Source organism: Oncorhynchus mykiss, chromosome 20 (assembly GCF_057628025.1).
Source record: "Oncorhynchus mykiss isolate SJ-2025 chromosome 20, ASM5762802v1, whole genome shotgun sequence".
Lineage (NCBI taxonomy): Eukaryota > Metazoa > Chordata > Actinopteri > Salmoniformes > Salmonidae > Oncorhynchus > Oncorhynchus mykiss.
The window spans coordinates 40548850-40576775 of NC_143041.1; the positions used below are offsets into that span (position 1 = coordinate 40548850).

At 43.1% G+C, this 27926-nt stretch overlaps 3 protein-coding genes across 19 annotated transcripts in view; all 3 read left to right on the forward strand.

The window, feature by feature from the left end:
• LOC110499426 (E3 ubiquitin ligase Rnf157) overlaps positions 1-5797 on the forward strand; it is a 32663-nt gene extending 26866 nt beyond the window's left edge. For 6 of the 17 annotated variants that reach the window (XM_090213082.1, XM_036956276.2, XM_036956280.2 and 3 more), the window contains 2 exons: positions 731-765; positions 3763-5797. In XM_090213082.1, coding sequence (XP_090069208.1) covers positions 731-765 — 35 coding nt within the window. In that variant the 3' untranslated portion in view covers positions 3763-5797. Of the gene's footprint in view, positions 1-730; positions 791-3762 lie in introns of all 17 variants that reach the window. The other 11 variants (XM_036956273.2, XM_021576566.3, XM_036956275.2 and 8 more) reach the window with 2 other exon arrangements.
• A 3407-nt stretch (positions 5798-9204) lies between these two features.
• LOC110499428 (leucine-rich repeat-containing protein 59) lies at positions 9205-18909 on the forward strand. The gene is made up of 8 exons (XM_021576569.3): positions 9205-9424; positions 9751-9869; positions 9969-10028; positions 10441-10599; positions 11929-12033; positions 12455-12527; positions 17078-17272; positions 17371-18909. The coding sequence occupies exons 2-8, from the start codon at positions 9771-9773 to the stop codon at positions 17721-17723; spliced, it is 1044 nt and encodes a 347-aa protein (XP_021432244.3). The 5' UTR covers positions 9205-9424; positions 9751-9770; the 3' UTR covers positions 17724-18909.
• A 1899-nt stretch (positions 18910-20808) lies between these two features.
• mrpl27 (mitochondrial ribosomal protein L27) lies at positions 20809-27761 on the forward strand. Its single transcript, XM_021576571.3, has 4 exons — positions 20809-21441; positions 24516-24644; positions 26588-26655; positions 26929-27761. The coding sequence occupies exons 1-4, from the start codon at positions 21402-21404 to the stop codon at positions 27133-27135; spliced, it is 444 nt and encodes a 147-aa protein (XP_021432246.2). The 5' UTR covers positions 20809-21401; the 3' UTR covers positions 27136-27761.
• The last annotated feature ends 165 nt before the right edge of the window (positions 27762-27926 follow it).

Genomic DNA, 27926 nt, shown 5'->3' on the forward strand with positions numbered 1-27926 from the left:
AGCTCCAAGTTCATGTTCAGTGTCTGCCAGTTCCGAGCCGCTTTGCTAATCGTCTGCGACTCATCCCTCCACTCATCCCTCCACTCATCACTCCCTCCATCCATCTCTCCCTCTCCTCTGCTTCTCCCTTGCTTGCTAGATGTGCCCCTCTGTTGTGCTGACCAGAAGCAGGTTACAGTGAGGGAGGGGTGAAAGGCTTTGTTTCCCAGTACCAGGCAGTGTGTCAAGATCCAGGTGCTGCTTTTGACAAGAACAACAAGTATCCAAAACCAGGGAAAAAACATTGCTTTAACTTTATCTCTGTAGCGCACTAACATGGGCAACGTTTCTGCGGCCACCAACTCTCAAACTATTAGTCCCTGTTTTCTGACCTTTTTGTTACAAGGCTCAAGCCACAGAGTGAACGCAAAGATTTAGACATCTGGCTACTTGAGAACAGTCCCTATTTCAATAATTACAGACGAAGCCTTAGCTCCTCCCATTCCTGTAACTCCCAACTTATTGACCTCTGACCCCAGTCCCTCGCTCTCCCTTGGTCGCCCTTTTACCCACCCACCCCCTCACCCCTTCTCTTTGCGGTATTTGAATTCTCTGTGCCGTAAATGTGTTCTATTCTCTGTTTCTCTCCTTTATCCATCATTTCATATTTTCCGTCTCCTCTTCGATGTCCCTCTCTCTTTCTCTCTTTCTCTCTCTCTCTCTCTTTCTCTGCTCCCTTTCGGATGGACAGATGCGGATTCGTGCCCTGTGCACATTGAGGAATAGGTATGGCTATAGCTGTGGCTAGCTGGTAGGTCAGAGGATATTCACTAAACTAAAACCATAGGCTCACGCTATTGACACTGTAGACTGCTCTACCTGTTAAATAACCACTATCTGGTAAATAATTACTACCTGGCTACCTGGGATATAAACACGACATGGCTACCTGGTAAATAACCCCTACCTATTAAATAAATAACTGGTACATAACCACTACCCATTAAATAAGTATATGGTTAATAACCATTATATATGAAATAAATACATGGTACATAACCACCACATAATAAATAAAGGGTACATAACCACTAACTGGTAAATAACAGCTACCTGGTACATAACAGCTACCTGGTACATAACAGCTACCTGGTAAATAATAGCTACCTGGTAAATAACCACTACCTGGTAAATAACAGCTACCTGGTAAATAGCCACTGCCTGGTAAATAACCACTACCTGACTACCTGGTAAATAACCGCTACCTGGTAAATAATCACTACTTGGTAAATAACCACTACCTGGTGAATAACTGGTAAATAACCACTACCTGGTAAATAACCGTTACCTGGTAAATAGCCACTACCTGGTAAATAACCCCCACCTGGCTACCTGGTACATAACCGCTACCTGGTAAATAACCATTACCTGGTAAATAACCACTAACTAACCACTACCTGTTAAATAACCACTACCTGTTAAATAACCACTACCTGTTAAATAACCACTACCTGGTAAATAACCACTACCTGGCTACCTGGTAAATAACTGCTGCCTGGTAAATAACCGCTACCTGGTGAACAACCACTACCTGGATAACTGGTAAATAGCAACTACCTGGTAAATAACCACTACCTGGCAAATAACCAGATTTTAAATAACCATTACCTGTAAATAACCACTACCTTGCTACCTGGTAAATGACCACTAACTAACCACTACCTGGTAAATAACCACTACCTGTTAAATAACCACTACCTGTTAAATAACCACTACCTGGCTACCTGGTAAATAACCACTACCTGGTAAATAACTTCTACCTGGTAAATAACCACTACCTGTTAAATAACCACTACCTGTTAAATAACCACTACCTGTTAAATAACCACTACCTGGCTACCTGGTAAATAACCACTACCTGGTAAATAACTTCTACCTGGTAAATAACTGCTACCTGGTAAATAACTACTACCTGGTAAATAACTTCTACCTGGTAAATAACTGCTACCTGGTAAATAACTACTACCTGGTATATAACTACTACCTGGTATATAACTACTACCTGGTAAATAGCCACTACCTGGTAAATAACAGCTACCTGGTGAACAACCACTACCTGGCTACCTGGTAAATAACTTGTAACTGGTAAATAACCCCCACCTGGCTACCTGGTAAATAACCGCTACCTGGTAAATAACCGCTACCTGGTAAATAACCGTTACATGGTAAAGAACTGCTACCTGGTAAATAACCACTTGTTAAATAACCACTACCTGGTAAATAACCACTACCTGGTTACCTGGTAAATAACCACATTTTTAAATAACCACTACCTGATAAATAACTGCTACCTGGTAAATAGCCACTACCTGGCAAATAACCACATCTTAAATAACCATTACATGGCTACCTGGTAAATAACTGCTACCTGGTAAATAGCCACTACCTGGTAAATAACCACTACCTGGTAAATAACTACTACCTGGTAAATAACCACTACCTGACTACCTGGTAAATAACTGGTAAATAACCGCTACCTGGTAAATAACCACTACCTTGCTACCTGGTAAATAACTGGTAATTACCCACTACCTGGTAAATAACCGCTACCTGGTAAATAACCGCTACCTGGTAAATAACTGCTACCTGGTAAATAACCACTACCTGGTAATTAACCACTACCTGGTAAATAGCCACTACCTGGTAAATAACTGCTACCTGGTAATTAACCACTACCTGGTAAATAACCGCTACCTGGTAAATAACCACTACCTGACTACCTGGTAAATAACCGCTACCTGGTAAATAACTGGTAAATAACAGCTACCTGGTAATTAACCACTACCTGGTAAATAACCGCTACCTGGTAAATAACCACTACCCGGTAATTAACCGCTACCTGGTAAATAACCACTACCTGGTCAATAACCACTTGTTTAATAACCACTACCTGGTAAATAACCACTTGTTTAATAACCACTACCTGGTAAATAACCACTACCTGGTAAATAACCACGACCTGGTAAAGAGCCATAGTGTGATCTAGATCAGTGATGTCTTACCTTTCTCCTGGAGAGCCAAACGGTGTTTATATTCGTTTCAGCCCAGCACTCAATCATCCATCATTGACTAATCCTCAAGAAAACCTTGATTAGTTGAATCAGGTGCTTTAAGTGCTGGGCTGGTACAAAACCCTGCACATAGCTACCGTAACTCTCCTGTCTTTCAGGGACGAATCCCAACTTGAGAAACACATCTGGTAAAAGTGTTTTGTGCACATTTCTGAAGTTGGGATAGGTCCCTTATTGAATGTGCATGTGGCCCAGTAGGCCTGACTTTAACTCCCCATTGCAACGACCAGGTAGGTAGCCTAGCGGATAAGCGTGTTGGGCCAGTAGCTGAAAGGTCACTGGTTCGAATCCCCGAGCCAGCAAGGTGTAAATATCTGCAGTTAACCTTCAGCAAGGCAGTTAACCCCCAGCAACAACTGCTCCCTGGTTGCCGATGACGTCATCCCACATCTCTCTGATTCAGTGGGGTTGGGTTAAATGCGGAGGACACATTTTGGTTGAATGCATGCGCAACTGACTAGGTATCCCCTTTTACCCCTTTCCCTCCAATTAGACTGGTCCGCCACAGACTTTAGACACTACCATTATCACGCACTAGATGGCGATAGAATAGAACAGTCTTCAACATGTTGTTTTTCTTTTATATCCTTTGTTCTCTCTCTCTCCCTCTCTCCTCTCTCCTCTCTCCTCTCTCCTCTCTCCTCTCTCTCAGGTCTGATGTATCTGGGAGGCTATAGGCCAGTGTTGGAGCCTCTCCCCCACCACGCCTCAACCAGTAATATCAACCTGGAGGAGCAGGGGGTGGAGACTAGGGATGGCCAGAGTCCCAAACAAACACCTCACACACCACGCCGCGGACCACTCATAGTGTAACACGCACACACCCGTCCAATTCCGACCTCAGCGTCATAACAGCACAGACTGATATTTTACGCAACCTCATGATTACGCAGTAGACCTTCCTCCCTGCATCTCCTCACCTAATCAACCAACGCCCATGTCCTGAGGCAGTGTCCTCACTGAACCGTCCTGCACCTCTCCTCACTGAACCGTCCTGCACCTCTCCTCAATCAACCGTCCTGCATCTCTCCTCACTCAACCGTCCTGCATCTCTCCTCACTCAACAGTCCTGCATCTCTCCTCACTCAACCGTCCAGCACCTCTCCTTGCTCTGGACAATAGATGAGAAGCATCTATCTCAGTTGCTAAATCTAATTCTAACAGGAAAATCTTGAAGAGGATTTAACCTATCCACAGTCCAAATAGGAGACTGCTAGAGTTAGACCATTCTCCCCCTCAATGTGTCATAATGGCTTTCTTGTGTTTCATGTCACTGGTAGACCTTTGGGACTCCTCCCCTTGCCTCTACCAACCAACCAATCAGGGGTTAGTGTGATCTGCAATCTAATTAATATTCATGTATTTCTGTTTGACCTTCTAACGAGTGGTCGAACACTATAAAAACAACAGTTAGCTTCACTAGACGACCAAACTGGATTGTACTGGACTCACCAGCTCCAGTCCATGAACCAGTAGACTCTGGCCCTGGTTTTGCATGCAGCTCTTTTACGTCTCCAATCAGCCCTACTGTACTCAACTGTGATCTATCCTGAATGGGACTTGCCTCATTAGCTAAGAAACTGGACATGCTGGTGAAAGGAGGATTTGATCCAAAATGGCGGTGGTAGATAGATACTGAACTGTAAAGAAGACAGAGTGGAGTCCCTGAGAATGTACGATGCCGATGGAGGATGTGTAACACTCAGAGGAGAATGTAACGTAATGATTTGTTTTGGGGTTATTAACTGTAGAAGAATGACCTCTGAACTTTGAACTACCACCTGTGTCCCTTGCACACCTTTCCTAACGCACACACCAGATTTATCTCAGTCTGACTCACTGGTGTAAAGAGCTTTACCACAAAGACACTAAAGCAATACAGAACCTGTACCTGTACCTGTAAACAAGTAACACACACCACCCTACAAAAACACCTGTGCTGTTCGATAGACAAACCTGAACCTTCTCATTTTGTGAAAACCTTTAGTTAGTTTAATTTTGTATTATATTGTTTTTAGTGTATGCTCTACTGTTAATGTCGTCACATGTTCTGTGTTTTATTTGTTTAAACAAAAATGTGTTGCTCATTACGTGGATGATATGTGAAATTAATAATTGTATTTGAGAAGAAAAAAAAACGACATAAAAAAACGGGATGATGACACCAACATGGAATGCACTTCTTGCTGTTACCCAGGCAACATACTTTGCGGTGCATGAGGCGATTGTAGAGTAAAGCATGGTAGTCTAGGTCAGTCTCCACCCCTGTAGAGTACCCACAGTGGTATGCTCCACAGATCCTCACACCCCTAAAGAGTACCCATAGTGGTACACCCCTCTGACCTTTCTGTTTTGTCATATTGTCTCCAAATGACACCCTATTCCCTGTATTGTGCACTACATTTGACCAGAGCCTTATTCCCTTTTAAGTGAAGGTAGCGAGCCATATGGGGCAATAGGGTGACATTTGAGATGCATAGATAGTCTATAAGATACACTACAGATGCTCTCTTCCTTATCCTCAACTACAGGCTGGCTACAGCTGTTAGCTAGTGTTCACACCGTCAGCTCATACACCCCTACCTGTATCCCTCTCACCTACAGTATACTGGACCATGGGTCACTTTTGTAGAATGCTGATTGAAAATGTCAACTGCAAGAAAAAAAATAAAGTTTTTCGAACTAAAGTCCTTTACCATTTCTTGTTTTCCTCCAGTGAATGAGACAGGTGCTTTTTTTTCGATTTAAAAGCTGCTTTCAAACACTAACATCGTACTTACAAATATAGATCGAATTTTGTACAAAAAGTTTCAACTGACCGGTAGTTTAGGAGGTGGCTTCTCAGAACATTTTGTATGATTCTGTACGTAAATCCGAAGACACTCCATTTAGTATGATAAATTACGAATTACAATTCTTATTATCTGTTACAAATTTGCAAAACGTACAATATGTTACGAATTTCCAAAATGTATGATATGTTACGAATTCTAGCTAGGTTGCTAACGTTAGCTGGGTTATGGTTCAATTTAGGAGTTAGGTTAAAAAGTTAAGGGAAGGGTTAGCTAAAAGGGTTAATGTTATGGAAAGGGTTAGCGTTAACATGCTTAGTAGTTGTAAAGTAGCTATAAAGTACTAATTAGCAAAAATGCTAAAGTTGTCCATGTTGAGATTTGAACCCTCAACCTTTGGGTTGCAAGACGTTCACGTCATATGCCCACCATTCACCCTGACCAAACATCTTATATAACCCTACCCTACCAAACAAAGCATAATATATTATTTTGAGTGCCGGATTTACTTTGATTATGTTACGTCTAGTCTATGACATCGGGCGTAGGGAACTATGGGACATTCAGGGAGGTGAGGCTATGAGGTTGAATCCCGTTGAAGGCACATTGTTAAATCGAATTAAAACAATTGTACTGTTGTTCAAATCATTTGTTTTATTTAGTATAGTATCAGATTCTGTCTTAAGCATCCTAAATTAATGCCATAGATTTCGTTTTGGAAAAATAGTAAAGTTGTAGGCGAAAAAAGGAAGCGTGATGTAAGATTTAAACCTGCTATTCCAACTGATTATAAACTAGTAAAGCCAACGATTTACCGCTGCACCAGGAAGTTTTAGTAGTGGAGGAAAAAAAAACGCATTTCTGATATTCACACGCTGCTATATTGCTGATCAGATATTGCTGACTAATGTGCATTGTGAACAAATAACGAAGCTTTGAGTAACGAACCGCTTTTACTAATGAGTAATGAACCGTTTTCGGAACAATTTCGTGAAAGCATACAGAAAGCCTCGGTTTCACATCACTACAAAGAAGTGGAGGCTTTCTCCTTGAGCACATTTTCCGTAGGTATGAAGAATTAGGATCTGAACAGATAGTTCAACGCTTCTGCTCTTTTCTATTACATTAACACTTGCCATTGCTCCTATCCAGAACCTCTTACAGTAAGTAGCGAGTGAATACATTTTAGAATTGATCCACCAAAGGAATCGAACAAAAACAGCCCTGGCGTTGCGAGCACCATGCTCAACCAACTGAGCCACACAGGACCTGTAGGGAACACGTTATATGGTCTATACTTGGCATGTAGGTTTGTCACTTATGGGGGGCACAAATTGTGATATGGTCCCGCTTTAAATGACGTGCAGATTATAAAGGCATCATAATGCATTCATAAATGCTACATAAATGTGTTCGAAATAATCTATAACCGTATGTCATGCTTTATAAAGGGTTCATAAGTGTTGCCTAACTGTGTTACATGATCACCAATGTCAAATGTGACATAACCCACTCTGTCAAATATGACATAAACCTGTGCTTTATAAAGGGTGCCATAAGCACCACTTAATAAAGGCCTTATAAATCATATTCAATTGAGGCTGCGCAAAGCATTTATAACCCTGTCGTGCATCTTGGTAGAACATTGTAATGCCAGGATATTGGGTTCAATTCCTGGGATCACCCATAAGTAAAAATGTATTCATGCATGACTGTAAGTCGCTTTGGATAAAAGTGTCTGCTAAATTTCACAAAAACATTTCTAGGATGGCACAACTCTTTCCCTCTTAGGTGCATAGTCAATAGTGGACCTGACCTAACTTCCCCCAAAGTGCTGTGCCGCAGGATAACACAGACTAAAGTGCAGTCATGCACAGGAAAACACATTGAGAGGGCCTTTTGAAATCAGTTTACATTTTTTGGGCCGGGGGTCTTTTTAGTTATTTTTTCTTCCAAGTTTTGGATTTCCCCAAAAAACTCTGATTTCCCCATTTTCTCACAATTATTTTTATGATAAAAACAACAAAATGAGATTTTCTGTGTTTACAACTATGCTTAAAACACATCAGGGGATGATTTTTTAGGTCTTGGAAAAATCTAAGAAACTTAGATTTTGAGTGTAGTTGCCCTTTAATTCAATGAGCGTTCCCTGCACTGTTGTGATGTAATTTGGCAGCCAATGGAATGGGTGGAGTAAGAGGCCAGCAACATTCCGTATTATTCAGAGCGCCATGAAATGACACCATATATACAATCTACAGACCCTACTGAGTATTTCCTACAATATTTTTTACTGCGGCACCCAGAATAGTTCTTGCTCTAAGCCAATATATAGTCAATATAGAGCAATTTGAGTTTATTTGCATGTAAAAACAAAACAACAACACATATTTTAAAAACTTCACAGGGATAACAGAAAAAATGCAGAGACTTATTTCTATTGTGGTCCCTAATGAGCATGGTACAACAACAACAAAAAACATAAATGTAGAATTGACATAGAGCGAAGAGAAGTTGAGTTATTAGGGGTTGATTGGGAACGCAATATTTATTTTTAGAAAGTTGCGATTTTCTCTTTCAAACTTAGTAGAGACTGACATGATGAACATCCTTTCTGAGTTGCGAGTCAATCAGAATGACGGTTTATGAGAAGATATTTTAAGATTCACCCGTAATTACATTTGTGGTTAAATAAGTTCAACGATGTTTGTGTTCTTTCATCAATTTCATCATGTGCAGTGTCAATGGGTGTTTTGAAAGGCACTTGTGTGTTTGCTCATGTACATAAAATATACACCATGTATCTATATAATATTTTATCAATACGTGTGTAGGTTTGCATATTCAAATGGAAATTCATTTTTAAATGTAACCTTTAATTAACTAGGCAAGTCAGTTAAGAACAAATTCTTATTTACAATGACGGTCTAGGAACAGTGGGTTAACTGCCTGTTCAGAGGCATAAAGACAGATTTTTACTTTGTCAGCTCGGATATTCGATCTAGAAATCTTTCGGTTACTGGCCCAACGATCTAACCACAAGACTACCTGCTGCCCCAATAGTATTTATGTTACCCACATTGTTTCTTCTTAACTGGTTATAATAAACGGTGCATACTTTTCGTGTCTTATAATGTGTTCATGAAACAACAAAAAATGCTATTGTAGACTATGCTGAACAGCTATAAAGAAAGAACTGAAAGACCTTCCAGTGCGTGTGTGTGTGTGAGAGAGAGAGAGAGAGAGCATCTTGCCAGTTGCTCCTCCAAGCTGTAGGTGGCGATATGCTTTGAAATATCGCGTCATTGGCACAACTGTATCTTTCTATCAATGACGTGGACTTTCATTGTAAGAATTTACTGCAGCCTTGCTGCTTTACACACAATATATTTGTCTGCGATATAATCGCATGCTACGACTATTTTGACAATTGTCTATAAAGTAGCCATTATTGTAGTATTTATTAGTAGGAATAGAAGGTCTGAGACGTTTGAAAACGGTGGTGATTTCTCAGTGAAACAGGTAAGTACTTTCACTAACGTTACTGTACCAAGAAAAGGTTACTTTGCTGCGCTGTCACCACGTTAGCTGCCAACGTAGAAACTGTCGCACGCTAGAAGAGAAACAAAGTGTAACTTTAGCTAGTCAGCTTAGTTACTAAGTAATTGCAATGACATTAAAATAAAGTTGGAACAACGTATCTTACAGTAGCTAGCTCCTATATGCTTCCTCCATTTGTTTTGTCTAGATAGGCTACATATAGCAAACCATGGTAGTCAACATGTCAGTTAGCTTTTCTATTGTGTTTGATTGTGAAAACAGAAACTTTCATTTGTATTCTCCCCCAGCCCCCCACCCAAAACTCAGGATGAGTAAAAACAAGGTGTTGAATCTGAAGGACAAAGTCGATGGCAACGAGATGGATCTGAGCCTATGTAACCTCACTGAAGTTCCTGTTAAAGAACTGGTAGGCCAACAACGACACACTCACACCACATTACTTTTTATAACGCCATGTATTATAGGCAGTAGTCTTGTTGTCATACTGTTATGTGTGCGCTTTCAGGCTGCCTTCCCGAAAGTTACAGTCCTGGATCTGTCCTGCAACAACATCACCTCCCTGCCTGTGAGTAACCTTGAATGACCCCATCCCCAAAGCCACACACTGGTCACCACAATCTTCAGTTCGGTCAGTTGTGTTAGTGCTGGACTGGAACTAAATCCTGCTCACAGTGTTGCTCTCCTCTGAAGATAAGTGGCGAATGTCTTTAAAGTAGATATTCTGGTAGCCAACCCAGCCAGATGGTCAAGGAGTTGTACTACTGTGTATTAACAAGAGGTATATGGGTAGAGGAGGAGAGGGGTGTAAGAGTTAGCAGCACTAGTGTACTTAGCAGCACTTTCCTCTGAGCGTTGAACTTGCGCAGACATTCCACTTTCTCCTGTCTGTGGATCATAGAAGCCACGGCGGAATGTTGCTGTAGGAGGGGAGAGAGATGAGTATTACAGACTGTACATAACTGTGTGTGTGTGTCCAGCTGGAATTCTGCAGCCTGAGCCACCTGGTCAAGGTGGACCTCAGTAAGAACCAGCTGACTGTTCTACCTGATGATCTGGGTCGCCTTGGCAACCTGCAACACCTGGATCTGTACAACAACAAGCTGACCATTCTGCCAGTCAGCTTCTCACAGCTCAAGGTAGGTAATACACACACTATAACTGGGAATTGCTAGGGACCTCATGATACTAAACGGTGTCTAACCACTGAAGTCATTAACCAGACAAAGATCTGCCCACTATTTAATTAGAAAACAAAGGAGTTGGCATGCTTCACCATTGGCACCCATGTATCTTTTTTTTTTACCAGGTAAGTTGGCTGAGAACATGTTCTCAATGACCTGGAAATAGTAATGATCCAATTGGAAGCTGGGGAGGATTAGGTGGCCACACCCCTACAATAAATGCCATTAGATCTTTAGTGACCATAGCGTCAGGACACTCATTTAACATCCCATCTGAAAGACAGCACCCTACACAGGTCACTGTCCCCAATCACTGCCCTGGGCCATTGGGTTGTTTTTAGACCAGAGGAAAGAGTGCCTCCTACTGGCCCTCCAACACCACTTCTAGCAGCATCTGGTCTCCCATCCAGGGACTGGCCAGGACCAAACTGACCAGGACCAAACCTGCTTAGCTTCAGATGCAAGCCAGCAGTGGGATGCAGGGTGGTATGCTGCTGGCCAAGATCTGCCTGGGTATAGTAGTTAGTTCCCCTCCGAAGCTCTTCTGGAACAATAGTTCTAGCAGGCAAACTACAGCACAATATAAGGCCCATGTTCACTGGTGCCATTCTGCTGGAAATACATTTGACCTGGAACTAGAGTGAATTTATTCAGAGCAATTACGAGTCCCAAATAAGTGGTCTTAATGTGTGGGTGTATGGAAATACTGCTGACTTGGCAAAATGAGTTAGCGATGATACTTCTCATGTAATAGAGGAAAAATAGACATTTCCCAAACATCAGCGTACAGACAGCTCAAATGTATTCACCCCCTGGCTCCCAAAAGTCCCAGTATTCTCCTGGCATTTTTACTACTATTATTAATTCATATGGCCATCTACTTAATTCTATAATATATAGCAATATTTACTGTTCATTTATTTTTGGTGGACACAGATATTATGTGTAAAGCTCTGAATGAGCTGGGAATAAACTTTGAATCCAACCATCAACAGTAGGAAAGGCTAACTGTACTCGGCCAATCCATAACCTTTTACGACAATCTGAAAATTATATTGTTAGACAGTTAATTACAAACCGTTTTAAAAACATGAAGTCGTATGTGCCTTTCATCACCAAGACTACACAATAAACTCTACAATTAGCCAGTTATCTTTGGGTAATATTGGTGAACTCAACACGACCACAGTGGCATATGGATGGAGGTTGAAGACAGAAAACACTTTACACAGTCTCAACAGTCTTCTTTTCCCCTTTTGTCTGCGTGTGTGTTTGTGTCCGCAGAACCTGAAGTGGCTGGATCTGAAGGACAACCCTCTGGAAATCAACCTGGCCAAGGCTGCAGGAGACTGTCTGGATGAGAAACAGTGTAAACAATGTGCTGCCAAGGTAAGACCGGGATGGAGAGAGAGATGGGAAGGTAGGCAGAGGGAAGCTGAGGAGATTCAGAAACTCTTGGAGGACAATGGAAGTTGATAATAAAGTTTCTTCATAAGAGATTACATTTTTATTCAACTAGGAAAGTCAATTAAGAACAAATTCTTATTTACAATGACGGCCTACCCCGGCCAAACCCTAACGACGCTGAGCCAATTGTGCACTGCCCTATGGGGCTCCCAATCATGACCAGTTGTGATACAGCCTGGAATTGAACCAGGGTCTGTAGTGATGCCTTTAGCCCTGAGATGCAGTGCCTTAGACCGCTGCGCCACTCAGGAGGATAGAGAGAGGAAGGAGACGTTGAGATGGACTAGAGGTTTGTTGGGTTCTAGCATGGTGCAGTGTAATTTCAACTACAATGTGATTGTAGGTTCTCCAGCACATGAGGATCCTTCAGGAAGAGGTAGACAAAGAGAGGGAGCGGCGCCTCCTAAAGGACAAAGGTAGGTACTACGATACCGTTGCCAGTGGTCAGTCATCGGGCTCCGCCTGGGTCTGCGTCCAACATGGCGCCCTTTTCCCTCTGTAGTGCAGTACTTTTGACCAAAGCATAGGGCTCTAATCAAAAGTAGTGCACTATATGGGGAAAAGGGTGCCACTTTTCCCCATATAGCCTAGGATTGCTAGAAGCTATCAAATAAAATGCTATTGGTCGCATGCACATTTAGCAGATGTTATTGCAGGTGTAGCGAAATGCTTGTGTTCTTAGCTCCAACAGTGCAGTAATATCTAACAATACACACAAATCTAAAAGTAAAAGAATGGAATTAAGAAATATTAGGTTGAGCAATGTCGTAGTCCGGAGTATAAATATGTATGTATATGTGTGTGTGTGTGTGTGTGGTAGGCTGTATAGACATTATGGACAGTATGTGGATATAATATGTAGTATATCTGAAGAATACGTGGATAGAATAGTAAATGTACAGTAATAGTTGAATAGGATGGTATTGACTAGAATACAGTATATACATTGTGAACAGTATGTTAACATGATTTAAGTGACCGGTGTTCCATTGTTAAAGTGTTCCATGTCTATGTTCATAGGGCAGCAGCCTCTAAGGTGCAGGGTTGAGTAACCGGGTGGTAGCCGGCTAGTGACAGTGACTTAAGTTCAGGGCAGAGTACTGGATGGAGGCCGGCTAGCGATGGCTATTTAACAGTCTGATGGCCTTGAGATAGAAGCTGTTTTTCAGTTTGTTGGTTCCAGCTTTGATGCACCTGTACTGCCTCTCCTTCTGGATGATAGCGGGGTGAACAGGCAGTGGCTCGGCTGGCTGATGATCTTTTTGTCCTGTGATCTTGGGTGCCGTGTAGCGTTGCACATTTTGGGGAATATTCAGAGATGGAAACTTTCCGTGGGAATTAACGGAAATATATGAAAATTAATATTAATACTATTTAAATGTAGATGTTTTTTGCTTTGGATATATTTACCATATCATATGGAGACAGAAACATAAACCTTTTACCTTATCATAAGTAGACATACATGCAAATGATTAAATCCTTCTAATAGAAAAAATAAAATAAACATTTAGTTACGAATTGAACTTTAATTAAATGAGTTGACTCTTCACATGGGATGATTTCACTGAACAACAAAATAAATGGAATATTGAATGATCCCCAATGATCCATCGCATCTCCCAAAAAACGTTTTCAACAAACATCTGTAAAATAATAGTCTAGAAACTAAAGCTTTGGTTGTCTTCCTCTCAGGCTTCCATGTCTTCTCCCTGGACCTCATCAATGTCCACCTCTTAAACATCAGACTCTTCTTCACTGTCACTTTCCAACCCTGTTGAAGATGGCTCGTTGTCAGGCTCAAAAGCCCAAAATTTGTCCGGATGGCCACCAATTTTCAACCCTTGTATTGGTCAGCCTGTTGTGTGCTTTGGTGTGTGTGTTCCCAAACAAGGACCAGTTGCGCTCTGAGGCGGATGATGTTGGTGGGATTTGGAGGATGATGGAGACAACAGGGGAAAGGGCCTCAGATCCACAAAGTCCCTTCCACCAGGTGACTGATGAGATATGTTGTCACGACTACCATACTGCATCTCCATCCCAAAGCCCTTGCTTGGAAGTGTACTTCGCCAGACTGCCAAGAACCTTGCCCCCGCCCAGGCCAAGGTGGCGAGACACGGTAGTGGTGACACCATAGGCCTTGTTGATCTCTGCACCAACATGTACTCTGCGGCGTGTATGATCTTCAGGCAGAAGTCTTCACGCTTTTTGATGTATTTTAGAACTGCAGTTTCCTCTGCTTGGAGCAACAGTGAAGTGAGCAGGGCAGTACGGATTTCTTCTCTTACATCTGCAAGCAGAGTTTGAACATCAGACAGGATGCCAGACAGGATGGCATTGTCTCCCTCAATCCGTGCAATGGCTACTGCTATATGTTTCAGGCTGATTACCACTCTCTTCCAGAATACATCATCCAGGAGGATCCTCTTGATGGGGCTGTCCATATTGGCAAACTGTGATATGGCCATTTCTTGGAGAGACTCCTTCCTCTCCAGGAGACTGTCAAACATGATGATAACACCACCCCAACGGGTTGTTGCTGGGCAGCTTCAATGTGGTGCTCTTATTCTTCTCACTCTGCTTGGTGAGGTAGATCGCTGCTATAGCTTGATGACTCTTCCCGTACCGAACCATTTCCTTGGCTCTCTTGTAGAATGTATCCATTGTTTTCAGTGCCATGATGTCCTTGAGGACCAGATTCAATGCATGAGCAGCACAGCCAATGGCTGTGATGTGAGGGTAGGACTCCTCCACTTTAGACCAAGCAGCCTTCATGTTCGCAGCATTGTCTGTCACCAGTACAAATACCTTCTGTGGTCCAAGGTCATTGATGACTGCCTTCAGCTCATCTGCAATGAATTGACTGGTGTGTATGTTGTCCCTTGTGGCTGTGCTCTTGTAGAATACTGGTTAAGGGATGGAGATGTAGATAATTAGTCCTAGCCCACAAACATTCAACCACCCATCAGAGATGATTGCAATACAGTCTGCTTTCTCTATGATTTGCTTGACCTTCACTTGAACTCTGTTAAACTCTGCCTCCAGCAAATTAGTAGATAAAGCATGTCTGGTTGGAGGGGTGTATGCTGGGCGAAGAACATTCAGAAATCTCGTTCAATACACATTGCCTGTGAGCATCAGAGGTGAACCAGTTGCATACACTGCTCGAGCATGACATTCCTCAGCATTTCTCTGACTACGTTCCTCCATTGAGCAAAAAAAAACTTCTGATTCCAGGAGGACCATGAGCTGTTGCTGTCGATAAGGTGTCTGCTTCATCATTTTCACCTCGAATAGAAGCAGAGGGACTTTAGTCAGAGGTAGCTTGTTGTGAGCGCTGAGGGAACTTGGCCAGATGATTCTGCATCTTTGTTGCATTCTTCACAAATGATTTGACACAGTATTTGCAAATGTACACAGCTTTTCCTTCTACATTAGCTGCAGTGAAATGTCCCCACAGATCAGATAGTGCCCGTGGCATTTTTCTGTTGCGCCTTCTTCACCACACTGCGGGTGGACCATTTCAAATAGTCAGTGATTGGTACGCAGAGGAACTTGAAGCTTTTTACCTTCTCCACTGCGGCCCCGTCGATGTGAAAGGGGGCATGCTCCCTTTGCTGTCTCCTGAAGTTCCACGATCTGTCCTTTCGTTTTGTGGACGGATAGGGCTGCACTCAGTGTATCCTGCCTTGTCAAATTGTGCTGTTAAGACACTGATGCCCTTTTCAACCACGTACCTATGTGAGAGTAGATTCTTGGCCCTCACTAGCATGAAAACTAAATACAGGCACAGACTGTGGGTGGAAAATGATTTAAGACTGAGACTCTCCAATTCAACCCAATATTGCAGAGTTATGTGCATCCTTTCAAGCACACCCTTCTCATTAACCTGTGGTGAGTTATTCACAATTGTTGATGAACAAATAAGGTTTTATATGTAAGATGGCTAACTAAAGAGCTACATTATTGATTATTATATTATTATTTGTGCCCTGGTCCTATAAGAACTCTTTGTCACTTCCCACGAGCTGGGTTGTGACACAAACTCTCACTCATTATTATATTTAATATATGTATCATATAGTGTGTGTGTGTGGCAGGCTTACAATGATGGCAAAAAACAACATTTGAGAGTGCGCTGACCCTGGTGCTAGAGGGGATATGCGGCTGGAGGTGGAATGTTTGAAGGGGTACGGGACTATAAAAAGTTTGGGAACCACTGGTCTAGGGTGTCAAGTAAGGTGATATGATCCTTAACTAGCTTCTCAAAGCACTTCATGATGACAGAAGTGAGTGCTACTGGTCGATAGTCATTTCATTCAGTTACCTTTGCATTCTTGGGTACAGGAACAATAGTGGACATCTTGAAACAAGTGGGAAAGGCAGACTGGGATAGGGAGAGATTGAAAATGTCCGTAAACACTCCAGCCAGCTGGTCTGTGAATGCTCTGAGGACGCGGCTAGGGATGCTGTTTGGGCCGGGAGTCTTGCAGGGGTTATCACGTGGTTAATATGTCTTACTCACGTCGGCCACGGAGAAGGAGAGCCCACAGACCTCGAGAGTGTCCAGCGTTGGTGGCACTGTATTATCCTCAAAGGGGGCGAAGAAGGTGTTTAGCTTGTCCAAGGGCAAGACGTCGGTGTCCACGACGTTGCTGGTATTCCCTCTGTGATTGTCTGGAGTCCCCGCTGCATACGTCTCACTATGGATTCACTCGTGATATTTCATACTGTTTTAATATTGTTAGCTCAGAGCAGCTGATAGTCAGTAATATCTAGCTTGCCATGATTATAGCTAGGAATTTGATTAAATTCAATAAACATTATTATTCCCCACTGGGCAATCATTGAATGAGACAACAAACATGTTATTGGAAGCCGCAGGAGAGTGTACAAAACATTAAGAACACGGAGTGAACATATCAAAACTTTATGTTTATCTTTTTTCTTTCTTCCATGGCATTAGAACTGGAAAAGAAGAAAGAGACGAAACAGAGAGAGAGGGAGGCGAAAGAGAGGGAGGCTCGTAAACGAGAGAAGGCAGAGGGGAAGGAGAGGAAGAGGAAGGAGTACAACGCTCACATGGCTGCCTTAGCTGTCCAGGAACAGAAGAATAAGAGAAAGGAGGAGAAGAAAAAGCGGAATGGACAGATGGCAGCAGGTATGTAATGGGGGCGTTCCAGGTTGTCTTTAATGCAGTTGTGCAGTGCACGTGTTGACTATACAGCGAACATCACTTACTCACTTCTCTCTCTCCAGATAAGAAAGCAGCAGCTGAATCCACCCCCAAAGCCCAAAGACGTTCTCTCATTGGCATGCTTTTCAAGCTCCTCCTCCTGGTGCTGCTGGGATTGGCTGGAGTTGTCGGGGTATGTCATCTGACCGGGCTAAAGGAGGAGGCGGTGTGCGCGCCAATCAACATTGCTGTGGATGACGGCCTATCCTGGATCCGGGAACATGAAGTAGATGTGAGGGTCAGAGAGCTGGTACAGGAAGTTGATATCAGAGCCAGAGAGCTGCTGCAGAAACTAACCTCTCTGGCGCCGCATTTCCTCGAACCGCTCGGCGTCGCACCCACGGCAACGGAACCTGTGGAAACGTTAGAAAACTGAGTAAGGAAGGAAGGTAGGACTGACGAGAAAAAAAGAAAGATAGACGACCAGCTTAAATTCCTATGGAATTGTCCTTTCGTCGCTCCTGGTTTCCTCTGTTTTGTACGCTCTCTTTTTAACCAGTGGCTGTCTGCGTCACAAGTTACTCACACCCTAGTCTCACACCCTAGTTCCCTAAAGTGTGGGACTCTATTGCAAAGTAGTGCACTATTAAAAAGGGAATAGGGTGTGATTGGAGGCTTTCCCTGTGACTCATGTGCACACTCCCAAGTCAACCCCCAGCCCCTACTACCCCCTAGGCACGGTAGATCTGAAAGGTCTGGATAAGTGTATTCAATATGGTGGAAATGCAAACTTGCCCATCACAGGGCAAGGTCAAGATACAATATATATACCACACCTGTCCATTCCTTTCATATCTACACAGGTGCACAGGACGTAAAGGGTAGGGGTTGATTTGGGATTGGGCAATAGTAACAGATTCCGTCTGTGCTGCGTCAAAGTCTTAAGAGTCCAACTGGGCCTCCCGAGTGGCGCAGCGGTCTACGGCACTGCAGTGCTAGAGGCGTCACTACAGATCCAGGTTAGATCCCTGGCTGCGACCGGGAAACCCATGAGGCGGCGCACAATTGGCCCAGCGTCGTCCGGGTTAGGGGAGGGTTTGGCCGGATGGGGATGTCCTTGTCCCATTGCGCTCTAGCGACTCCTCGGTCGTCTGTTGCACAGTGTTTTTTCCAACACATTGGTGCGGCTGGCTTCTGGGTTAAGCGGGCAGTGTGTCAAGAAGCAGTGCGGCTTGGCAGGGTCATGTTTCGGAGGACGCTGTCCACCTTAGCCTCTCCCGAGTCCGTATGCGAGTTGCAGCGATGGGACAAAACTTTAACGACCAATTGGATATCACGAAATTGGAAGGCAAAAGGGGTAAAATATTATTATTATTATTATTTTTTAAATAGACTCCAACTGCCAATCAGAGCCAGGTATTGGCCAGAATTTGAGCCAATCAGATCATAATATAAATGGTATCTGTGGTTGGTTGGTTGGGGCAGTCTGAGCATGTGCAGTGAGGCTGTAAATATGGAGTAATCCTGTGTCTTCCATCTGGGGCAAGTTGGCTGCATTCATTTTTGTAACGCTACATCTCTGCTCAAGGACTGTCAACATCAATAAATGCCTTTAAGCTGGAGGATTGTCTCTGTAGTTTTTGCAGAGATGTGTATGTGAGAATGGAGCATTGTGGCATGCCTCAGTTTATTGAATCAATGGAAAACCTTATTCTATAGCAGCCACGGGCCAGGGGAACCTTCTTCCAATCAAAACGCACCATTCCAGGTATCCGACTGTACCCAGAATGCCTTGCTCCGACACTGGCCTACAACAGTAGGCCTGATTACCAACAATGACAAGACCGCCTACAGGGAGGAGGTGAGGGCCCTGGGAGAGAGGTGCCAGGAAAATAACCTCTCACTCAATGTCAACAAAACAAAGTAGGTGATCGTGGAAACAGCAGAGGCTGCACACCCCTATCCACATTGATGGGACTGCAGTGAAGGTGGAAAACTTCAAGTTCCTCTGCGTACACATCACTGACTATTTGAAATGGTCCACCCACACAGACAGTGTGGTGAAGAAGGCGCAACAGCGCCTCTTCAACCTCAGGATGCACATTTGAGAGCATCCTGTCGGGCTGTATCACCGCCTAGTACGGCAACTGCAGTGCCCGCAACCGCAGGGCTCTCCAGAGGGTGGTGCGGTCTGCCAAACGTATCACTGGGGGCAAACTACCTGCCCTCCAGGACACCTACAGTACCCGATGTCACAGGAAGGCCAAAAAGATAATCAAGGACGTGACCAATAAAATGTGATTTGAGGGCTACATCCCGAGGGGTTCATGTTGATTGTATGGAGATTGTGACAGCCGGTTAAATGGTGTGCCTTGACAAGGCAAGAACAAGATGTAAGGAGAAGTGCTGTATTATCATAAGGAGGCTTATACTTGGAATACGGAGGAGGAATGGAGGAAAAAAGAGAGGCAGAGGAGGTCAGAGAGAGGGAGGGAGGAAGAGGGTGAGCTTGAGTCAGTTAAAATTGTAGAAAAAAGGCAGATGGTTTGTTAAAGAAGAATGGTAGAAAGTAAAAGCTGAAGACAGGAGGAGAACAAAGTGAATGAGGGCGAAGTATCGGAGGTGGTAGGTGTGGTGAAGTTCTCAGAGCCAGAGGCTTGCACCGAGGATCAGGATAAAGATATTTTTGAAAAAAGTGGAGATGTGAATTGCTTTGCTCTCAAGAAAAGGGCGCCATTGAAAGGAGTGATTACTGGGGTAGGGGTAAATGTGAAAGTTGACCAACTGAAGGGGAAGATTCCTGGTGTTTGATGCTCAACGTTTTGTGCGACGCAGACAGGGTGGCGTGAGTGGTGAAACTAAAGAGTCATTGTCTGGTGAAACTGAAGAGTCATTGTCTGTTCTTTTGAGTTTTGATGAGTCTTTGCCCGACAAAGTGTTGTTAGGATATAATAAGTTATCCTGTATGAGATTTTGTGCCAAATACATTACGTTGTTACAGGTGTCAAGCTCATTGGCATGTGGCAGTAGTGTGTAGGAGAGAGGTTCCTAGGTGTGAGAAGTGTGCAGAAGGGCATGAGACAAAGGAATGTGAAGCCTTGTACAGTACAGAGGGATAAACCAGCAAGTGATATACGTTCAAGTAAGATTGGATTTTTTGGCATTTATAGCAATAGTTATCAACTGTACTGCTGGGATGGAAAGTAAATCACAGAAAATAGAGGTTGTGGTAGCAGCTGCAGAGAGGTATTTGGATGTGCGAGACTTGACATCAGAGTTATGGGGTGTTTTAAGTGGTGGTGTCCCATCATTTCAGGCTGTTGGCCTGAAGTAAGACTAAATATATTTAAATAGTGAACAATGATATATTTATTTTTGTGAGTGTAGTGTTAGGTGGTAGGGTATTTGTTTAATAAAAACAATTCAAGTATAAGGGAGTTATACTCCAGTCTAGTAGGTGGCGGTAATGCAACATTTATTGGATGCCAACCGCCGTTAAATCTCATCGAAGAAGGTCTCTCGGCTATAATGCCATACTTAGCCCATATACACGGGTTCGTCGTCGTGCAGCTAGCTAGTTATATAGTTCATAATTTGTAAGTAATTATTGTAACAGTAAGGCTAATGACATACATTAACATAATGACATACATTAGCTAATTACCTACGAAATGTTCCCGAGGTAAAAACGAACCTCTCAAGCTACAGTAACGTTTAGCTACCAATACATTAGCTAACGTTAATAGTTAGCTACCTGTCAAAGTAATAAAACAAAATAACTAGCTACTCACATTGTTATTAAACAATTATTGTATAATGTGTTCAATATTTTATTTTCAAAAGAATAAAAGTAATTCGCTATTTATCTCGACTTGCAACTTTGGTTCCGGGGTGTGGTGGTTGACGGGAGGGTTTTGATGTGACACAAGGTCACGGCTAAACCCCGCCTATTTCTACAATTTTTCTTAAAATAAGATTTTAACCCTAACCTCAACCACACTGCTAACCTTATGCCTAACTTTAAATTAAGACCAAAAAAACTCATTTTTGATTTCATGAATTGTTACTATATAGACCATTTTGACTTTGCGGCTCTGGTAACTAGTAAAACAAGATGGCTGCGCTCTCGTCCTTGATGTTCAAGTCCAGAGCAGGTAAAATATTCAAATCATCATTTATTTGCGTTAAATAAAACCTCTTTGAAACACGTCTTTAGACCTAATATACGCCAATGACGCGTATTTATTATACAGCTATTTAGCTGGATAACGTGTTTTTGAAGCTAGCATGACAATAGCCAATCGCTCGTTCTCTGTCATCAGCTTGCTTAAAGCTGCAATAGGGTCAAATTGTATTTAAATAGCCCTTCTTACATCAGCTGATATCTCAAAGTGCTGTACAGAAACCCAGCCTAAAACCCCAAACAGCAAGCAATGCAGGTCAAAAGGCCAAAACCTAGAGAGGAACCAGGCTATGAGGGGTGGCCAGTCCTCTTCTGGCTGTGCCGGGTGGAGATTATAACAGAACATGGCCAAGATGTTCAAATGTTCATAAATGACCAGCATGGTCAAATAATAATAATCACAGTAGTTATCGAGGGTGCAGCAAGTCAGCACCTCAGGAGTAAATGTCAGTTGGCTTTTCATAGCCCATCATTAAGAGCATCTCTACCTCTCCTGCTGTCTCTAGAGAGTTAAACAGCAGGTCTGGGACAGGTAGCACGTCCAGTGAACAGGTCAGGGTTCCATAGCCGCAGGCAGAACAGTTTAAACTGGTGCAGCAGTACGGCAGGTGGACTGGGGACAGCAAGGAGTCATCATGCCAGGTAGTCCTGAGGCATGGTCCTAGGGCTCAGGTCCTCCGAGAGAGAGAAAGAAAGAGAGAATTAGAGAGAGCATACTTAAATTTACACAGGACACCGGCTAAGACAGGAGAAGTACTCCAGATATAACAGACTGACCCTAGCCCCCCGACACATAAACTACTGCAGCATAAATACTGGAGGCTGAGAACGGAGGGGTCAGGAGACACTGTGGCCCCATCCGATGATACCCTCGGACAAGGCCAAACAGGCAGGATATAACCCCACCCACTTTGCCAAAGCACAGCCCCCACACCACTAGAGGGATATCTTCAACCACCAACTTACCATCCTGAGACAGGCATTCCTGTATATACAGTATTAAGACACCGTGGAGCCGGCGAGAGATATGGGTTGAAAAATGTACCTCATTCCAGGGATGAGAAAGGCGTTGTACTCCGAATTGTCCCATTATCCTAACTGTTACACCAACCAAATTTAACACAATTTAATCTTCTGTGTAATAGTTAGGATAATGGGACAATTCAGAGTAAAATGCATTTCTCATCCCTGGATCGAGATACACAGGAATGTTGTGCAGCTGTAAGCAAGCTGGTCGGATCTGCTGGCTAGTTCGTTCTGCATTTAGTTAGCTAACTATCACCGGCTGGTGTACTCCTTGCCCTTATGACTCAAATTGCAAAAGTAATAGATTGATGCATTCCACGTACCTATATGCCGCCTAAGGGTTATGCCCGGCTCGCCGACCCTTTGTCTACACGCAAATACACCTCACTTGCAATATGGTTTTGGGAACATAACTTTCATATAAGAGAATTATTCAAATACAAAAGTTACACATAGCAGAGTCGCACCCGGCCGTGTTTTGACAAACGCCTGCTTCCAGCTGAAAATATGAAATGGAATTGTCCAATGGAAATGTGAGCACAAGGTGACATACCTCTGCAGGAGGTTGTAATTGAAAACAGCCTGGTGCAACTTTTCTCACCTGCATACAGTAAGTGTATCTTTTGTATGTGTTTTTTTTAAATTTTATTTAAGCTTTATTTAACTAGGCAAGTCAATTAAGAACAAATTCTTATTTATGATGATGGCTTACCGCAGCCAAACCCTGATTTTTGGTTGAATTGAACAGTATAAAACAATCAGTTTTATACTGGAGAAAGACACATTGAAATAATTTAGAAAATATGTGTTGCCACTCTAGGATCACTCACTACTCATAAAGCAAATGTAGAACTTTTATTAATCAAAAACATGAAACACCGTCCAATTTTTTAAAGATACTGGGATCTGATATTTTGACCATATCGTCCAGCCCTAATTCTTTCTTGCTGAAATTATTGTTAAGTTCCAAATGTTTCCAAAACTGTATCGCAAGCGATGGTTAATAACGTTTCTAAATGTTAACAGAGCGTCCAGATTGTAATTCACAGTGAGCCAGCTGGGGTCAATACCTTCAACTGGTATTGGGGAGGGAGGGGAGGCTCTAAAGCCCCCTTGGCTTATCAATAACTAGTGTAGTCCCGACATGACCATGCTATCCAATCCCTGGACAGCAGGGCCCCTTCTATTAGACGTAAACCTAAACTTCTCTTGTCTATCACAAATGTTGATTTAAAATTATATTTGAACATTTCAGTTTTTGTGTATGTAGTAATTGCGTGGCCATGCTGTCGAGGGATTGGACTGCATGGTCATGTCTAGCTCTTGATCATGACTCTCAGTTCCATTAGATTATACATACAAGTCATTGGACGAAGGCGTCTTCTGTACGGGGGGAAGTTTTGTTAATGTAAAAACCGAGCGTCGGGGATCTTAACATGCATCACTTGCAGTATGTTTTTTTTAAAGGTTGAATTGATACATACCTTGATAGGGTTAGTGTTCCCACACGGCCATATCTCCATGTTACAGTACTTGTTTACAGAAAACAGACAGAAGCCAAGAGCCTGTTCTAATGAGCTATCTGAACACCTGTGTGTAAGTGTAACTAAGTAAGTGTAGTTTTGTCGGGTGGTGGCTCCATAACTGTGTGGATCAGTGCACAACTGCTACAGTAACTATCTTTGATTTGAAGGATTGTTTCTCACTGATGAAAGTTTAGGGCCAAATGTTTTCGATTGTAGTTCACATGAGGCAGTCGTGGGTGAAACAGATGCCTGAGAACTGTAAGGAGAAGGCAGAATGCTGCCTTGAGTTTGAGAGATTGGTCATGTCGGGACTACAGCTGGTGTATCCGACAACTAGCTACCTACATTGGAAAGAAGTTGCTAGCATTGCATGAGCATCACAAATGGCATTGAACAGCCCACTGTCATTATACAAGCCAGACAGTCATTGTATCCCCTTGCTACAACTGTTACAATGTTTCCAAACTACAATGTTAACTCAATGAAATTGCAGGTCTTCTGCTCCCTTGCCAGTCCTCTCTTGCGGACTGGGTGCGGTTCGCCTCCAAGAAGGCAGGCGGTAGCAGCAAGAACCTCGGTGGAAAGAGCCCTGGTCGCAGATATGGCTTCAAGAAAACCGATGGTAGGGTGAAAGACATAACATGCACCTCAGAGATGTCAGAACTAAGCATACTGGTCGCAGATATGGCTTCAAGAAAACCGACTGCACTGGTAGGGTGAAAGACATAACATGCACCTCAGAGATGTCAGAACTAAGCATACTGACAAATAAACAGCATTAACGTAGCGTTAATGCTGTTTATTTGTCAGTATGCTTAGTTCTGACATCTCTGAGGTGCATGTTATGTCTTTCACCCTACCAGGGCAGTCACTATTCCAGTATCCTGATACTCGAGAGGTATCGAGGCAGGGAAACAAAACATGAATAGGACTACATTTCTTGAGGAAATCAGTCCAAATGTTGGGGGAAAAAACATCAGATTTTGTCACCCAGAATCACGTGTTTCTTTTCCAAGCTATAGCACCATGTCACACACTATGTCACACACACTATGTCACACACACTATGTCACACACACTATGTCACACACACTATGTCACACACACTATGTCACACACACTATGTCACGCACTGTGTCACGCACTGTGTCACGCACTGTGTCACGCACTGTGTCACGCACTGTGTCACACACTGAACTCAGCAACAAAAAATAAACGTCCTCTCACTGTCAACTGCGTTTATTTTCAGCAAACTTAACATGTGTAAATATTTGTATGAACATAACAAGATTCAACAACTGAGACATAAACTGAACAAGTTCCACAGACATGTGACTAACAGACATGTGACTGACATTGTCATGCTGGTGGGTCATGTCAGGATGAGCCTGCTGGAAGGGTACTACATGAGGGAGGAGGATGTCTTCCCTGTAATGCACAGTGTTCAGATTGCCTGCAATGACAATAAACTCAGTCCGATGATGCCGTGACACACCGCCCCAGACCATGACGGACCCTCCACCTCCAAATCGATCCCGCTCCAGAGTACAGGCCTCGGTGTAATGCTCATTCCTTCGACGATAAACACGAATCCAACCATCACCCCTGGTGAGACAAAACCACGACTCGTCAGAGAAGAGCACCTTTTGCCAGTCCTGTCTGGTCCAGTGACGGTGGGTTAGTGCTCATAGATAATGTTGTTGCCGGTGATGTCTGGTGAGGACCTGCCTTGCAACAGGCCTACAAGCCCTCAGTCCAGCCTCTCTCAGCCTATTGAGGACAGTCTGAGCACTGATGGAGGGATTGTGCATTCTTGGTGTAACTCGGGCAGTTGTTGTTGCCATTCTGTACCTGTCCCACAGGTGTGATGTTCAGACGTACCGATCCTGTGCAAGTGTTGTTACACGTGGTCTGCCACTGCGAGGATGATCAGCTGTCCGTCCTGTCTCCCTGTAGCGCTGTCTTAGGCGTCTCACAGTACGGACATTGCAATTTATTGCCCTGGCCACATCTGCAGTCCTCATGCTCATACTTACAGCATGCCTAAGGCACGTTCACGCAGATGAGCAGGGACCCTGGGCATCTTTCTTTTGGTGTTTTTCAGAGTCAGTAGAAAGGCTTCTTTAGTGTCCTAAGTTTTCATAGCTGTGACCTAAGTTGCCTAACGTCTGTAAGCTGTTAGTGTCTTAACGACCGTTCCACAGGTGCATGTTCATTAATTGTTTATGGTTCACTGAACAAGCATGGGAAACAGTGTTCAAACCCTTTACAATGAAGATCTGTGAAGGAATTAGGATTTATTACGAATTATCTTTGAACGACAGGGTCCTGAAAAAGGGATGTTTCTTTTTTTGCTGAGTTTCTCACACTATTTCATAGTTGCTTTTGAAAGTCCAAAGTGTTTATTCTGCTTTGTTTTCTTTTTGCCATGAAAAATTAGGTATCGTAATATCGCGATACTGGTATCGTGATATCGTGATACTGGTATCGTGACAACATTAGATCCTACACACCATGTTTGCATTATCTAACAAACACTTCTGTTTTGTTGTCATCCATCTTCAGGGAACTTTGTCCATGCTGGCAACATCCTAGCAACACAGAGGCTCATGAGGTGGCAACCAGGAGCACATGTAAGGTTTCACACGGTCACTGTTAATATCCTGGGGTGTATTCATTAGACGGACATCTTAGCAAAACATTTTTCAAAAGAAACCGTTTACTCCAAAGAACTATATGTTTCTATTAGGACAAATTCAGGTAGGTCCCTCGCTGTTTCGTTTGGTTCCTAGTGAGTACACCCCTGGCCGTTTTCAAATGTCTGTAGGTGGCTGGTTGATTGTCAACTAATCTCTCTTCCCCCTCCTCTCTTTCTGTCTCCCCCCACCTCTCTCTTTCTCTCTCAGGTGGGGATTGGAACCAACAACACCCTGTATGCCCTGGAGGACGGCATTGTCAGGTTCACTAAGGAGGTGTATGTTCCAGCCCCACGCAGCTCTGAGACCTTCAAGGTCATCACCAAGCTGCCCACAGGAACTGTACTCTACAAGACCTTCATCAACGTAGTGCCCAACAAACAGGAGGGCAAATTCAAACTGGTTGGCATGTTCTGAAGACTCATTCCTATTCCACTCTGTAGGTACAAACCCTACTCTTTCTATGGACTGGGCAGATTGGATTTGAAAGGTTCTGTTCAACGCAGACTCATTTGTCGTGAATGTTGTGGAACTGAGCCAAAGCATGATGAGGATTCAGGATGTTCCGTGGGAATTCCTCAAAGCTTCCTGTGTTACCTGTGTTACCTGTGGTGACCGTTGTCATCGATCCTGCACTCTGGAAATGTGACTGGTCGAAAGTTTATTCAACAGGCACCTTTATGACTTTTTGTGCTGTAAGAAGACATACCAATGTCATTCCATCCAATAAAGTTTTATATATAATCATGACATCAGCAGTCTGTTGGAATTTTAAGCTTAGATAAGAGAACAATTTCCTGTGTATCCAAAGGTATTTAATTGTTGGGAATAATTTGGTATTGTTTTTGGGAAAAAAATCTATATCTAAAACCACCCCTGTATCAAGTGTGAATGTGTAGTTCTTGAAGTAACCACAGGGTGGCTCAAGTTACCCCTCAGTTTTCTCCATACAGACCACAGAGGGCTAATGTAAAAACGTGTTTGTTTTTTTAAAGAACCCGGTGAAGCAGATTGAAGTAATAAATCACACTTTTTAAGCAGCAGACTGTATTCTAAAGAACTCTCATTAATCATTAACCCACAGCCCTATGCGTTATCTTATAGCCAACTACCTCGCATCGTTTCGTGTTGATGACCCTGGTTCAAGAAACATTGGGTGTTGACTTGTAATTTCCTGTGAATTATTTATAAAAACCCATTGACATTCT

What these genes read in the sequence shown, in the direction of transcription:
- LOC110499428 (XM_021576569.3), top strand. Translation starts at nt 9,771, where the DNA reads ATGAGTAAAAACAAGGTGTTGAATCTGAAGGACAAAGTCGATGGCAAC. An exon ending in TCAGCTTCTCACAGCTCAAG is followed by an intron (nt 10,600 to 11,928) that starts GTAGGTAATACA and finishes TTGTGTCCGCAG; the next exon opens with AACCTGAAGTGGCTGGATCT. An exon ending in GTAAACAATGTGCTGCCAAG is followed by an intron (nt 12,034 to 12,454) that starts GTAAGACCGGGA and finishes ATGTGATTGTAG; the next exon opens with GTTCTCCAGCACATGAGGAT.
- mrpl27 (XM_021576571.3), top strand. Translation starts at nt 21,402, where the DNA reads ATGGCTGCGCTCTCGTCCTTGATGTTCAAGTCCAGAGCAG. An exon ending in TGGCTTCAAGAAAACCGATG is followed by an intron (nt 24,645 to 26,587) that starts GTAGGGTGAAAG and finishes ATCCATCTTCAG; the next exon opens with GGAACTTTGTCCATGCTGGC. An exon ending in GGTGGCAACCAGGAGCACAT is followed by an intron (nt 26,656 to 26,928) that starts GTAAGGTTTCAC and finishes TTTCTCTCTCAG; the next exon opens with GTGGGGATTGGAACCAACAA.